Genomic DNA, 15,462 nt, shown 5'->3' on the forward strand with positions numbered 1-15,462 from the left:
GAAGATTCCGTGTGGCGTTTTTTCCACACCTTACCTTCCTTACCTTACACTCACTTCCTTCCTTCTTTTTTATCCGCTGGATATCCCCGATTCACGGAGCCTCATCTCTTTTTCCCCTCCTTCAAGGTTCTCTTCAGCTTCAACAATCCTTTTCTTCCGGGACCTTCCCACCTTTACCTTCTTTACCCTTTCTTCTTCGGTATCTTATCTCTGGGTTTATTGTATCTCATTCAAGCCAAACAATACCACAACGAGAGCATCGAAAGCTGCCCGAGATGAAGTCTGGAATCTTCATCGCCTTCACCGCCGCTGGCGCGGCTGTGAGCTCCGTCACGGCCTTGTCCTTCCCTCGCACCACTGCGGGCCAGGGATTTATCGCCATGCCGGTCAGACAGGTCAGACCTGACTACAGTGACCTTGACAAGAGAGCGGCCATCGAGGTTACTCTCAAGAATCAACAGTTCTACTACTCGACTGATAGTGAGCATTTCCCTGCTACCTCTCAATCCTTTGAGCAGACTGACACAATAAAAAAATAGTCTCGATCGGCACTCCTGCCCAGCAGGTCACTGTCCTACTCGATACCGGCTCCTCTGAGCTCTGGGTCAACCCGGACTGTGCCACCGCTCCTTCTGCCTCCCAGGCCAAGCAGTGTCTTGCCGCTGGCCAGTACAACCCGGCCAAGAGTCGCACCCCGGCCGTTGGCCCCATTGGAGCTCGAAGACTCAACTACGGAGATGCTTCGGACGCCAGCACTCAGACCAGCGCCGAGATCGCTTACTACGTTGACACCATCACTATGGGCGCGGGTGCCATCGTCAACCAGACCTTTGGCCTCGTCACCAAGAGCGATGGCATCGCCACCGGCATCATGGGCCTGGCTCCTGACCTCAAGGCTGGATTCGAGAAGGGCAAGCCCTACAGCCTGATTCTCAATACCTTGGCTGATCAGGACGTCATCGGCAGCCGTGCCTTTTCGCTGGATCTCCGCCACTCTTCCTCCGACTCTGGCGCGCTCATCTACGGCGGTCTCGACAAGGGCAAGTTCATTGGAGAGCTTCTAAAGGTTCCCATGATCGCTGGCATCAGAGGCGAGCCTCGGTAAGTCAAGGCCTCTCTCACTCCAGCCTGATCAAGTGAAAATGCCACCGTATTTTTCATACTAACTCACAATTCCAGTCTCGCAGCCACCCTTTCCGCCGTCGGCATGTCTCTTCCTAACCAGCCCGTCAAGTCTTACGACCTCGGTGCAGCTGACACGAACGTTATGCTCGATTCGGGTACTACCCTGACGCGCCTCCATCCTGCCCTCGCGCGCCCCATCCTCGCGGACCTCAAGGCAGTGAGCGATGACAGCGGATACTGGACCGCCGACTGCTCCCTCCGCACCCCGACCCTCGCCAACGGCGGCAGCGACTCCTACATGACCTTCACCTTTGGCAAAAAGACCATCCGGGTGCCCCTCAGCGACTTCATCCTCGACATGGGCCCCAAGGACGGCCAGTGCTACGTCGGTCTCGTCATCACCACCGACCAGCAGATCCTCGGCGACAGCATGATGCAGGCCGGCTACTTCGTCTTCGATTGGGATAATCAGGCGATTCACATGGCACAGGCCGCCGACTGCGGCAAGGAGGACATCATCGCCATCACCAACGGCGAGAACGCCGTCCCCAGCGGCCTCGTCGGACTCTGCAACGGACCCACCACCCCGGACGGCAGCGTCGCGCCCGCGCCTGGTGCAGTGAGTTCCTCTTCGGCTCCTCTTTCTCCTGCTACTACTGCTACTACCACTTCCCCGTGGCTCTTCCCCGACGCCCCGACTGGCACCACCTACACAAACCCCCCCATTCCGAGTCCGAAGTTCGTGACTCCCTCTGATTTCGTCTTTATAACAACTTATCCTCAGTCATCCTCCTCCGCGACCGGTAACGCCTCGCCCGCTTCCTCCGCTGCTATTACCCCCACTGCGGCCACCCGCGGCAGCGGTGGCAGTGGCTCCTCGACGAACACGGGCACGACGACTGCCGCCCCGACTTCGACCGATCCTTCCTCGTCGAGCTCCTCCGATTCTCACAATGCCGCCTCATCCCTCTTGGGCAGCGACCAGGTCTTCATGGGCTTGTTCATGAGCGTCTTGGCTATTTTGGTCACCGCGACTACATTCTAAGTCTGGCTTTGGAGATGATTTTGTGAACACAACAGGAAAAAAAGGCTAAGGATACGATACCCCATCTTTGTTCAGGTTTCGGGAGGCATTGCATTCTTTGGGGAGTTTTCATTATCAACTTTGCATTCACGGGATGGCGTGGACATTTTGGGGGAGGGGAGGAATTAATGGAAACCCTCTTTCTCTTCTGGTCTTATCTGTCACAGACGAGACATACAGAGATTGAGAGAGGGGCACGAGTTTCATTCCCTGGCTAGCTGGCCATGAGCTTTTGAAGAATGGTTCTTCACAAAGCTGGGGGTTTGGGCTGGATGTCTAGCTAGGACGGACGTTTACTGATGACCCGTTACGATACCAATGACGAAAACTCGAGGCCTGCTTTTTTTTTTCTCTACCAAAGAAAAAAAACCGGGGTCCTGAATTTTCCAATTCAAAAAAGTTTCAGAACCATACTTCCTGCTCGTTCCCCTCACCGTCCCGCTCCTAATCATTTCGTGCTTTGCCATTCATCCTGTAACTGTGTGACTGTGACTGCGACTTGAGAACGGTAACACAAAAACGTACATATTTCATCACACCGGCCCTCGATTTGTCTGTGTTCAGTCAACTTGTGACGAGCCCTTTCCTCAAAAAATCATCAAGCGAGACCAGAATCCGGGCATTGGCGGAGAAATCACCCAAACAGACTGCGTCGGGACTAACTCCGGGAAACGCCGTTGACCTCAGCATGATCCCCATCCTGCACATCTCCTCTGACGTAGTTTGTCTCTAATGTTTCCTCTGTCTCAGGGTACCTATGCGCTCACTTACTTCACTCACCCAAAATGAGCAACACCGGTTCTAGACCACCCCCTGCGAGGGATCCAGGTCCTCCCAGGCCATATCCGGCCCTTCCTCGTTACTTCATGCCGCCGTTCCGGGACCCGAAGGTGCGGCACAAGGTACCTAGCCAGCACTTCGAATTGAGATGGCCACAATTTGGGGGGAGGACCCCGGAAGCAGGATACACCGTCCGTGAAATGTCTCACTCCCTGAATGAGGTAGTACTAATGATGAATGCTGTAGAGCCCCTCTCCGCCCTTGCCCTTCTTCCCTACCTTACCTAAATGTTCCTTCTTCCCTCTTCCAACAAACGAACCCCTTCCACAAGCAATTGCAGAAAAAGGCGTTTCTGCATATGTCCAAAAGTAGCTCAACCCCGACGCCTCCAAAATTCCCGAGATGCTGGGACGGTGGAAGGCCATCTCATTCGTCGATCCCCGAGTCGAGACACGTGTCTCAATTCTGGAGCACAGTGAGAGAGCTTGAACAGCTGAAGCTTCACCTCGTCAACCTCGCACGCAGCTTGAAGCCAAGATCTCCACATCGAGATCCGTTACGGAGTGCGCACATGCTTTCGACGAGGACGCCGCGAATTTCGCATACGGCCTTCAAGATAATGTCACATCAGAATGCTGGACAGGATGTGACTGTAAACTGGGGAAATTCTCTACTATGAACTAAGTAACTGAGCTATGTGCAAACGCTGGATGCCAAATGATTAAGACTGCCGAAACAGCAAAGTTGTTCCCAAGTCTTCCTTGGATAAAAAGCAAAAGTCTCTCTCCGACTTCCACCCAGCCTTGCTATTGCTGGAAGCCTCACAATTTCTCCCCGAAAGTGGGAAAACCACGAGACAAGATTGAAATGAAAAAAAGCAAAAACGATCAAATCTCCTTTCTCCATTCTCCCAAACGAACTCTCAGAAATCAGAAAATCCCGCAAAATCACTGTGAATCGAGTGTTGAATGCTTCAGTATCATCATCTTGAATGATAGAAAAGCGTCAAGTTGAAGAAGATATCTGGCCTGTCCGGGCGATTTGTAACGAATGACTAGGCTCTGGTTCTGCGCTTCTTGGTAGTGCGAGCGAGAGAAGACTCGCTCTCGCTGTAGGTCTCGTCGCTGTCGGTGCCATCACGCTTTCTAGTACGCGAGCGTGTGATACGACGATTGGGAGCATCCAATATTCCAGTATTGTCCTTGACTCCAGTCGAGGTGGTGGTGGGAGCAGCTGCAGTCACAGCTCTGCCACCTGTGACGGTCTTGGCCTTGGTCTCGAGCAAGGTAGGCTGGACAGCGACCGATTTGTTGAGATCCGTAATCAAGCAGGTACTGCAAGACTTCATCTCGATCTCATTGCTGTCACCAGGCTTTGGGTAGTCCCAAATCTTTGATACCGACGGGATGGTGCTCTTCATGAGAGCATCATCACGACCTTGAGGGGTGAAAGTCGGGTGCGTGAGGTCGATGTTTCTACAAGTCAGAGCGAAACGGCGCTTTCCCTTAGGATCGACCCTGTGCTATAGTAATGTCAGTACCTGTGCTCCCAATCATCTCAGAGGCACTTACCAGATACTCCTCATGAATGCGGGAGCCATGCATAACCACGATGTCACCGTGGTACAGGGGGAACTTGAGAACCACCTTCCGGTACTCCTCATCCTCTTTCGTCTTCTTTCCTCTCTTTGCATTTTTCACACTCTTTGTCTTCTTGGCAAAGAACATGATTGCCGGGCTTCCTAAAGAAAGTGTCGCTACTGTAGGGCCCAAGGTATCTTCTCCATCATCATGAAACTATAAAAGTCAGCTTCGAGTTCATAAAGGAATTATGAGGTTACTAACGCCGATCTTGTCTTTCTCCATGTAGCCGATGGATAACAGTTCGTTGAAGTTGGTGAACTCAGGAGTGATAGACGGATCCCGAGTAAGTCCAGTATGTTGAGCGTGGCGGTCAACAACTCCCAAGACTTCGTTCGTCATCTCGATCGATACTTCACCAGCCCACTCCATTCTCTTGAGGGCTCCAATGAAAGCCTCGGGGGCCGCTGAGAATGGCTTGGAGTCCACTGCGACGACGAACTTGTAGGGAGCGCCCCAGTTTTGGAGGAAGTTTCTCGTCAGCTTCTCTGTGGGTACTGCAACATGTTAGTTACGGGTTCTGTGGAACAGCTTTGGGTGAAGACTTACATCCGGGATGAACCACCGAGTTTCTAGACAGGTCGAAGGTGTCGACCGACTCGTTAGAGATCTTCCACATCTCATCAGGACCGCCAGGCTGTCCATTTGCAGTCTGGTTCGTGCGGACGATACTGACTGAGCCAATGATTCTTCTGGCGTCGTTGAGATCCGGAAGAAGATACTGTTCAATGAGAAGACCATTGATCTGGGCGTGGTGCTGCAGAATTCCTGTATCGTAGAGTCTAGACCCATGCGTTCTCTTGACATGAGTCTCCTCTTGGAGGACATCCTGCAGAGGGAATGCAGCCGGCTTAGCCATCAAGACGAAGTTGCACACTGGGTTCTCATAAGCCCAGTGAGTCCAGTCAATTCGTCTCGAGCAGCCGTGGCACTGAGGACAGACAATACCCTGACGCATTGTATTCTCGGTGCCGAGATGGCCTTTCATGGATGGAAGGTTCGGTTGAAGAGGCTGCTTGGGGAGTTGAAACGTTGTTCTCTCTTGAAGAAAGCTCTCCGAGTATTCCAGGCGAGCAACATCCACACCAGCTGGGAACATGAAGAAATTCTTGCACTTGCGGTTGAGACAGGTCCATCCGGCAGAGAAGACCGTCTTGCAGTGCTGGTGGCAGTCGATGCACCAAGCAAGGGTTGCAGAGCAGTGAGAAGCAGCTACAAGCCCCATGATGTCGGTCTCAGAGGAGAAGATGAATGACTCTTCGCAGTGAGCATTCAGGCAGGTCCAGCCCTGAATGAAGTACTGCTTGGACATCTTCAAGCACTTGCTACAGCTTTGGCGAACGTCACTGAACTCCTGAGGGTTGACAGTGTGTTGAACTTCAGCCTTTGCCTGCCACCAAGATGGTGTAGAACGGTCGATCTTCTCAAGTCGAATCTTGTGGCAGAACTGTCCATTGGCTTCTTTCTCGGACCAGATGTCTGTGATGGTGAAGAACGCCATGACGCTGTACTTGTGCTCCGTGGCGATGGACAACCCGGGGTAGTTCTTATCTACTTGAAAATGAGTATGACGTTCAAGCATGGTATTGCTTCGAAGGATTGACTTACCTAAGATGACGCCAACGGGCATGGCTTTCATCATGGAAGCCTGGGCAGAGGACAAGTTTCTCTCAAAACTCTCCTTGACTCGGATCATGTTGCCATTAACATCGCGCTCTCTGCCGCCACCGCTGCCACAGATCAAAACTGTTAGCAGTTGGTTAGCGAGGAAAGTTTGGGAAGCACCTACAGCGCAGTGATGATGACCTCTGCATCCATGCGGTCTCGAATAGTTGGAAAGCCGCCAAGGAGAAATCCCACCATAGTCTTGTTGTTGGTGTGAGCACTGCTCTGGTGCGCTTTGTAGTAAGGCAGGGCATCGCAAAGAGCCTGTCGGGTTGCAGCCCAAACGGGGGGTTCTCCAAAAGGCTCAGCCTTAAGCTTGTTGATATCGGCCATCATGCTTGCCGAGTACTTGAACTGATGTGAAGAGAAGGGGTTCTACTATCGATCGTAAGGTGTGTATCACGTAGGTTGAAGAATGGTCGCAGCCTGAAAGTGAATTTCAAGACGAGCTCTGGATAAAGAAGGTCCGAACGGCACTTCTCGGTGGTTTGAAAGACGTCAGGTGCGAACGGCACTTCTCGGTGGTTTGAAAGACCGAAGGTGCGAACGGTTGAAGGAAGTCGACTTGGTACGATAGAAGGATTTGAAAATATGTGAAAGAAGTATGAAGAATAGGAAGACCGGTTCACGGTCGGGCTGCACGGAATACCTAAAGAGGCTACACTCTTTGAGAGTGCGGTTGTAGATGAAAGACGTGAATTTGTATGAGGAAGAAGTGGAAGATTGTCTGAAGTAGAGGGAAGTGTGTCTTAAGTAGAAGTAGAAGAGTGTCTTAAGCAGACGCGGAAGACGGGAGTGTCCGAGTTGGAAGTGGAAAAGTGTCTGAGGTCGAAGTGGAAGAGTGACTGAAGTAGAAGTGGTAAAGCGTTCGAAGCAGACGCGGAATAGTGTCTGAAGTAGAGGTGGAATAGTGTCCAAGGTAGAAGTCGGAGAATGTGTGTGGGAGAGAAGTTGAGGTGTCTGTGGGAGAAGTGAAAATATGTGTATGGGAGAAGTTGGAGTGTGTGTGTGTGTGTGTGTGTGGAAGAAGTAGAATTGTGTGGGCAAGAGAAGCGGAGGCGTGTGAGAGAGAAGTGAGGGTTTGTGAAAGAGAGAAGTGTGATTGCCTCTCTTAAATATCCTCCGGTGTGGGGAGGGGATGCTCAGAGGCAGGAGTGCAGTGCCTATGAAGAAGGAACGAAGAAGGGACCGCAGGTTCGAAGGCAGGACCGCAACGCGAAGAAGGTGCGGAGATAGGACCGCAGGTCTCAGGGCAAGACCGCAGTGCGAGCTGAAGAAGGTGCGAAGAAGGGACCGCAGGTTCGAAGGTAGGATCGCAGTGCGAGCTCAAGAAGGTGCTGGAAAGAGACCGCAGATCTTAGAGCAGGATCGAGGTTGATGAAGAAGGGTTCGAAAGTTCGAAGGCAGGAGGAGAGTAACATAAGGAAAGAGCAGAGGGTGTGTGAAAAGTTTTGATTGCCCAAAGGGGCACTTAGCCGAACCGTGAAGAAGGACCGGCTGGACCTGCGTGATTCACAGTGGGAAAGAGCGAAGAATATTGGCATTGTAGATTTGGAAGGTGCAGGTGATCCATTGCCCAAAACAAATATTTTTCGTCTCAGTCTAAGCCTTAGAGAAGACGGAAGAGACAGGAGCGACCAAGGTTTTATGCAAGACAGATGAGGAGTTTTATGAGAGTTTCTACATGTCTCTCGTCGTTTCTAGTATACAGTTGTTTCAGCTCTCAATTATCAACATCTGGTTCCCTTGTTGGGAGAGCGAGTTTGAGCAATAGGCGTTAATTATGTTTGTTAACTGTGAAATTGAAAGGGAAAATCCACCGAGTCAATTTACATCCGAGCATCCAGCGCCTCTGAGTGATGGATATAGCATGACATGCAGTACGCTGGCATGAGAAAGACTGGCTCAGCCATTGAAAGCATCTAGCAAGGTGATGTCTTCAGACGGCTATTAGATAACTATTCCTGCCAGCCAAGCGCAACCCTTGCCGGGCATTTGTGATCAAAAGCTGAGTTTATATCCAAGAAACTGCCGACGGTAGACCTTCCAGGGTGGAAGTTCCAGAGTGGAAGAAATCTTGCTAGCAGAGTCTTTCTTTTGCTGCCAAGTCCGGTAAGAATAGTAGCTTGCTGTAGAAAAGACGACTTGAGAAATACCATTCTACCTTGGGACTCTCTACTCCTCGTCAGATAGAGACTGTGCCAAGGTAATTGATGGTGTCATTGAGCCGAAGATAGTTGGCTTCAAATTCGAAGTTTTGGCAAAGGCAACTGTAGTGGATGATTGGGGTGGGGGGGCTCGCCAGCACCTTCGGGGGGTACAAGAAAGGTTGAAAGGCTACAAGGCTTCCGTTTCAGGTATTGAGTTCTAGTCATACGAGGAAGGTGGGCAAAGCCTCTAGGGTATGTGATATATACTGTTGATACGATACGGCGCTCAAAATGAGGGGCCGTTTGTAATAACCTTTGGAGGCATCCAATTCCCAACAAACCAGTCTCACCGACTCAGGCAGATTGAGTGGGAACGTCGGACGAATATACCTTCAGATGGGAAGAACGGATGAGTTCTGGCCAAGCCCTCCTTCTTATCTATTTCACTTTCGCAAAGTAGAAGGGAACGCTGGCTTTGCCTGTGGACATAAGGTAAGGGACGCATAGAAGACTGGTCGAGTAATATGTTTGTGAGGCTGCCACGCTTAGAGTCGAGAATGCCTCATTGGCAAGTGTCAAGGAAGAGAAGCATGATGCAGTGAAGACCACAACATTGAGGGACATTGCGATCTGAAGGAAAGTGGGATCATTTGAGACAACATGTGCCGAGATAGGTTCTCGTCAACTTAATGAGATGATGTACCACCGAAACGTATCATTGTTTCTAGCGCGAAGTGATGGTGGCTAAAACAATGCCATCCCGCAATAAAGAGTAATGGCGCTTGTGGATGGCCTGAGAGAAATAAAGCCATCAGGCCAGGCTTTCATCACTCGGCGAAGTCCCCGGCGAAGTCACCGGCCAGCAGCAGTATTCTGATGACCAAACTTCGACTAAACAACGGCTGCTTATTGTATGCCCCACATTTGGCTGTGTGTGCAACTGTCACTGAGGCTCCCTTACCGACCTTATGTATTGCGCGCTGTTGCTACCGGCGAATGAATACTTGCTAGTGACCAGAAAATTCTTCCCGACGACCTGATGCAGTGTTGGGAAAGGTAACACAGCCGTTCTCAGTCGACAGTCAACGTGAGAGGATTCATGGCGGTGGTCTGACGCGGAGGTCGGCGGGCAACAGAGACAGAAGCCACGACCCACTCTGTGAGATTCGGTGGAGGTTGAGAATCCGGGGCGGGAGTGAGATTCCGCGCCGGAGATCTCATGAATTGACTTCCGGGGTGCGACTGGGGCTGCGGGCCTAAAGACCTGGCCAATCTGGTCGGCAAAGATGAGTGTTTGCTTTGTCATCGGAAGAATCTCGGTTGGTCGGAATTGTTTTTACCTTGGTAATTCGGTTCTCTGCTTGCTGACATAATGAAACGGGAGACACACCAAACACCCAAATCGCCAACCAAGGCACACAGGAGCCGGCTGGCCTCTAGCCCACTGCAGCCGGTAAATCCACAATCAGTGGCTGCCCGGCCAAATCCTGTGCCCCTGGACCCCTTGGAATTGACGGGGGTCATGAGTAGCGAAGGTTCGGCGACGCGAAGCTCAGAGAATGGGTGAGCCAATCTAGCGACTGGGGTAAGGTGTGGGCGCTACCGCCATCGGCTGCTGGCAACGGATCTTGTCCAAGGTCAACCACAGTTAACGTCCTAACAATTGGAGGACTGGTGCCCATGGCTGGATCTACACCAAATGACGAGGGCGGATACGCGGAATGACTCGACCTCCTGCACTGTTTAACTCCATCGTTTTACATTACTAGAGGATTGCCGCAGTATATATAGACGCTACCCTGCCCTCGAATTCCGTACTATTTAACCTTAACCCTTTTCTTACCTATCCTTTCCTCTATTCTACCCTCTCCCTTATTAAAGGATTATTAGAATCGTAGTTTTAATAGCTTATTAATAAGCTAATATTACTATTTAGAAATAAATAACCTATACTTATATATAAGTACTAAGAGTCTTATTATTATAAAAATAGTAATAAATATATTAGAGTACTTAAAAAAGCTTTTTAATAAACTTTTAATACTATTTAAAATAATAATCTTCGAGCTATAAAAAGAAGCCGAGGCGCTATATTAATATAACCCTATCCGTCTTATTAATATTAATAATACCCTTTTTAGTATAAGATATATTAGTAATACTCTATAATTATATTACTATACTTTATAAATTATATTTAATATTAATAAAGATTTTAGTATTATTTCTTAGTTTATTTCTTAGTTTTTTTATTAAAGCTATTATTATAAAGTTAGTTTAGTTATTAATATTTTAATAAGTATTTTAACTTAATTTAAAAGCTCTTATAACTCTTAAATAAAGGCTTTTAAAGGACTTATAATTAGACTTTTTACTTATTATAAATAAAGCTATTATAATTAAAATTATAGTACTACTTATAGACCTTAATAATAAGTAATTAGTAATATAAATTTTTTTTTATAATAAGCTTAAAAAAGTATCTTAATTTGAGTACTAAGTAAGTACTATATTGTTTTATTAAAACTATATTCTTATACTTATAACTTAGAAAAAATTAACTTTCTTCGATAATAAGGTACTTAGACTCGACCTCCTAGAGAGTGCGGGAAGATACCGCACTATCTGCTGGCTCTGCCGAGGTGTGACAAGTACGTGGGGAGAAATGCGGAGAAGTGGGGGAAGCTATGCTTCTCCAAGTCTTGGTTCTCTGCTCCTTCTGGCTGTGAGGAGGAGCAGACATGCAGAGCACCGGGGACGAAGAGACCAGGGGAGGGCCCGGTCACCGGGGGCACAGAGGCGCAACGCAATAGAGAGATCTAAACTCTGTTCCCGCCCCGGTCGGTCCCCTTCGCTGTCAGTTTTCCTTTTGAACCAAACCGCTTGCTCGGCAATTGAGCTTCAGCTATCCACCGAGCCTCGTGCGCAGCTTGACATCATTCAAAAAGTCCGAACCTCCCCCGAATCTTTTCCTCTCTCAACACCGCTTCGCATCTCTCAACGACGGACCATCTTCTTCGCGCGGCAAGGCTTCAAGGACACGATCTTTGAACGCGCAAACACTAAGCTTCTCACCTGGCTTCCCTTAATTTTCTCTTCGCCGCTCAAGATGGTCTTCACTTCGCCAAACTGGGTTCCTCAATTGCCCATCGGTAAGATATTCCCCTCGGGCCCTCGGGCCTTGCTCAACGTTTTACCGTGACCAGCGCTCACTGAAACACCACAGATCCTCCAGATTCAATCACAATCCAAGAGTTCATGAGCAATGAGAGATACGGTCGCTATGCCCTCAAGGATTCCAGAAGCCCGTACACGTGCGGCCTCACCGGCAAGTCATACTCGGCATTCGAGGTGAGGGAGCGAACAGACTTGTTGGCGAGAGGTATCTCCAAGAAGCTCGAGTTCGCACCAAACGAGGGTACCGAGTGGGAAAAGGTCGTCTGCCTCTTCTCCCTCAACACAGTGAGTAGCAATGGTGCCCAAGTAACCCCACATCACCCACGGGACTAAAAGTAGTGCGTAGATCGATTACATCCCCTTCACCCATGCCATGCACCGTTTGTCCGGCATCGTCACTCCCGCTAGCGCCGCTTATTCAGCTCAAGAGTTGGAGCACCAGCTGCGGTCGTCCAATTCGAAAGCTCTCTTTACCTGCATCCCGTTGCTTGAAACCGCGCTTAAGGCCGCGAAGGGCGCCAACATCCCCGAGGACCGCATCTTTTTGCTGCCGGTACCGGGCGCCGATCAAAAAACACCCTATGTCACTATCGATGACTTGATCCAAGAGGGCAAGTCTCTGCCGGAGCTGGAACCTCTCAAGTGGGTCAAGGGACAGGGAGCACGCCAGGTTGCTTTCTTGTGCTACTCGAGCGGCACCTCGGGTTTGCCTGTGAGTACTTCTGGGTCCTAGAGGCGATCGCAACGTATGTCGAGGTTCGTAGACTGATTTGGCTGCAGAAAGCTGTTATGATCTCACACAGGAACGTCATCGCGAACGTCCTGCAATTCACAACATACGAAACAGTCGCGAGGAGAAAGCTTGGCGTTAGGACACAAGCCACTCTCGGTCTCCTCCCCTTTAGTCACATTTACGGCCTGGTTGTCATTGCTCACTGCGGCACGTGGCGCGGCGACGGCATCATTGTCCTGCCCAAGTTTGAGCTGAAGCAATTCCTCGAGGCCGTTCAGCGCTTCAAGATTAACTGCCTCCCCGTTGTAAGTGCTCATTGGTGGCAAACCAAGCGTTTGTACGTACATCTTCTAACGCAAGCAGGTCCCGCCAATCGTCATTCAAGTCATCCGCAACCAAGATCTCTGCAACAAATACGACCTCACCAATGTGCGCTGGGTATACACAGGCGCGGCGCCGCTTGGCGCGGAAACCGTGGAGGATCTTAAGAAGCAATACCCCAAGTGGCACGTGGGTCAAGGATACGGTAAGCTATCGTTTTGCACCATTTGCTTGGCCATGTTTATTAAAACAAATCCAGGCATGACCGAGACCAGCACTGCCGTCTGCACAACCTCCGAGATCGACATCGACGTCGGATCATCAGGCTCTCTCGTCCCTGGTGCGCGCGGCAAGATTGTGGACCCCACGACAGGCGCCGAGATCACAGAGTACAACACCCCCGGCGAGCTCCTGGTGCAGTCACCCTCTGTCGTGCTGGGCTACCTGCACAACGAGAAGGCCAACGCCGAGACGTTTGTATGGCACGAAGACGGCCGCTGGATCAAGACGGGCGACGAGGTCCTCGTTCGCAAGTCCGCCGAGGGCAACGAGCACCTCGTCATCGTCGACCGCATCAAGGAGCTCATCAAGGTCAAGGGCCACCAGGTCGCGCCCGCCGAGCTCGAGGCCCACCTGCTCACCCACCCAGCCGTGTCCGACACGGCCGTCATCCAGGTACCCGACGAGCGCGCCGGCGAGGTGCCCAAGGCGTACGTCGTCCGCGCCGCTGCCTACGCCTCCAAGCCCGAGGCCGAGGTGTCGGCCGAGATTTGCAAGTACGTCGAGGAACACAAGGCGCGGCACAAGTGGCTCAAGGGCGGCGTCGAGTTTGTCGACGTCATTCCCAAGAGCCCCAGCGGCAAGATTCTGCGCCGTCTACTCCGCGACCGCGAAAAGGAAGCCAGGAGATCCAAGGGTGCCAAGCTTTGAGATATATGTACTTGTGATATGTATATATGAACTATGGGGAGCACGAGGTTTTTGGCTAGTGTTTAGAAGGGTTGGATTGATGTGATGCTGGGTATTAGATGATCGTTCGGGTGTGTGCGTTAATCGTTATGCCTACGAAATGCACGCAATGCTTATATTTAGCGTCTTCTGTACATCAGAATGCTGTTGTTTGGCTGAATACGAAGTTCAGACAGGTCAGCTCCGAAACAAGTGACGTCTGAGCCCCTGTGGTCGTTGGAAAGTAAGTGAATAAGTGTCGAAGAAACATGTGTCATGTTTGGCTTCCGTCCTGAGTTCCTTCAAGTAACTTACTTGATTACGAACCCGCCGATTCCTGAAGCATGCCGTTCACCCTAATATCATTCAGTATCTTGTGCAAACTTTATAGAAGCAACCACCAGTCATTTGTTCCTCGTACCTAGAAGAACGATCTTGACTCGCCAAACCCACATCGGCTCATCCCCCTCAAAGAGCCTCAATGCTTAGTCGCACTTAAGCATCTCTTAGCGCAACCAGGGATCTAAAACAACCTACGGATACCAAGCCTCTCAACGTCGCAGAAACCCCATCAAACAGGCCCCCGCCTCTTAGTAGTGGAACTGGAACCTTTGGAAATCTACATGGAAGCACTTCACCACGGCAAAATAAACACATTCATTCGCTGTCACGCGCGGGAAGATCAGGGAAATAAAATCTGTAATTGTCAATTGATGGTCGCCTCCCGAGTGGGAGACGTACCCCCCCCCCGAACCGGGGTCTGAAGCGACAAGCCCCGAGCGGGTGTGCCTTGCGGCTTCGCAGGGGTGGACCCGGGCGCCCAGGGTCGGTTTCGAGTTTCTGCTGCAAAGTGCAGGCCGGACGACAAAGAACCTCAAACGCTCTGCGACACCTTGTTGTTGAACTTGAACTTGGTGCCCTGGATGGCTCTGCTCCCGAGTCGGGAGACGCAGCGCCAAGCGAAACAGTCGTCGAGCCTCTCGCTGGCAATCCATCCCTTTTTCATACAACGTACACGCACTTTTGGTTGTGTAGGCCCAGAGAGGCACTCTTTTGGGTGACAATTGTCCCGGACAACCTAGTTCCATGTCGAACTAATTGGCCAGTCAGGCTTTCCCCTTTGCCCCCCCTGGTATGCTGAAGATCAAAAGCCACTCCCGTCCTCCAAGTATTTGACTACGGAGTACTGACTAACTCGTGTACGAGCCAGAGGGGGGCGATCAGACCCAGACTGACTTGTCCCAACTCTCACACACAACCGAGTCCAGGCGAAACAGAGACAACACAAGCTTATCCCCTCCCTTCTTTTTCGTCTCTCCATTATTGAGATGGTTCGCTTCGCAGATGGCCTGTATGGCTCCCGCCAGCTGGGCTCGCCGGTAGGGAAGGCTGACCGTTGATACGTCCTTCTTTCCCCATGTTTAGTCTGAAGCCGGGGGAGCTCGCTTGAGAAGTCGAACCCATGCAGAGGAGCCAAAAGGAGATGGGATAGAGCCAGCCACGATGCTGGTCAGTGCCAGAGCGAAGGCGAGGGAAAGGAGAGAAGCCGTCGGTTATCATTCGGACGGCGAGACCGTGAGAGGAGAGGCTGTTCGATACCCATGACCATGGGATGGCCGATGCTCATGCAAGCAAACGGTTCTTTAAGATAAACCTAACCTGCCACCCCATCCCCCTTCCTTTTGGGTTTCCTTTCCTCTCCCTTTGATTTTCCTTCCCCGGGTTTCTGGGAAATTCCGAATCTTCGTTTCATACCAAGAATTTTCTTTCCAAGACCACTTGATCTTCGTGGGAGAGCGACGCGCCGCGAGCTTGGCAGCTTTTTCCCCCTTCGTATAA

General features: G+C 50.8%; 5 protein-coding genes across 5 annotated transcripts; 3 read left to right on the forward strand and 2 right to left on the reverse strand.

The window, feature by feature from the left end:
* Positions 1-275: 275 nt before the first annotated feature.
* Positions 276-2,170, forward strand: CLUP02_08858 (eukaryotic aspartyl protease; the record flags this gene model as incomplete). Its single annotated transcript, XM_049287839.1, has 3 exons — positions 276-480; positions 540-1,101; positions 1,180-2,170. 3 exons carry the CDS (start codon positions 276-278, stop codon positions 2,168-2,170), a joined length of 1,758 nt encoding a protein of 585 aa, XP_049144982.1.
* A 1,873-nt stretch (positions 2,171-4,043) lies between these two features.
* Positions 4,044-6,630, reverse strand: CLUP02_08859 (uncharacterized protein; the record flags this gene model as incomplete). Its single annotated transcript, XM_049287840.1, has 5 exons — positions 4,044-4,511; positions 4,561-4,785; positions 4,834-5,126; positions 5,179-6,359; positions 6,419-6,630. 5 exons carry the CDS (start codon positions 6,628-6,630, stop codon positions 4,044-4,046), a joined length of 2,379 nt encoding a protein of 792 aa, XP_049144983.1.
* A 2,641-nt stretch (positions 6,631-9,271) lies between these two features.
* CLUP02_08860 (uncharacterized protein) lies at positions 9,272-9,750 on the reverse strand (the record flags this gene model as incomplete). Its single annotated transcript, XM_049287841.1, has 2 exons — positions 9,272-9,372; positions 9,435-9,750. The coding sequence occupies 2 exons, from the start codon at positions 9,748-9,750 to the stop codon at positions 9,272-9,274; spliced, it is 417 nt and encodes a 138-aa protein (XP_049144984.1).
* Positions 9,751-11,109: 1,359 nt separating this feature from the next.
* On the forward strand, positions 11,110-13,605 carry CLUP02_08861 (AMP-binding enzyme; the record flags this gene model as incomplete). Its single annotated transcript, XM_049287842.1, has 6 exons — positions 11,110-11,596; positions 11,671-11,906; positions 11,968-12,333; positions 12,402-12,659; positions 12,718-12,880; positions 12,935-13,605. The coding sequence occupies 6 exons, from the start codon at positions 11,110-11,112 to the stop codon at positions 13,603-13,605; spliced, it is 2,181 nt and encodes a 726-aa protein (XP_049144985.1).
* Positions 13,606-13,899: 294 nt separating this feature from the next.
* On the forward strand, positions 13,900-15,228 carry CLUP02_08862 (uncharacterized protein; the record flags this gene model as incomplete). The annotated part of the gene is made up of 6 exons (XM_049287843.1): positions 13,900-13,972; positions 14,428-14,590; positions 14,659-14,711; positions 14,775-14,822; positions 14,887-15,018; positions 15,092-15,228. The coding sequence occupies 6 exons, from the start codon at positions 13,900-13,902 to the stop codon at positions 15,226-15,228; spliced, it is 606 nt and encodes a 201-aa protein (XP_049144986.1).
* Positions 15,229-15,462: the final 234 nt, after the last annotated feature.

The sequence above is a fragment of the Colletotrichum lupini genome, chromosome 4 (genome assembly GCF_023278565.1).
Source record: "Colletotrichum lupini chromosome 4, complete sequence".
Taxonomy (NCBI): domain Eukaryota; kingdom Fungi; phylum Ascomycota; class Sordariomycetes; order Glomerellales; family Glomerellaceae; genus Colletotrichum; species Colletotrichum lupini.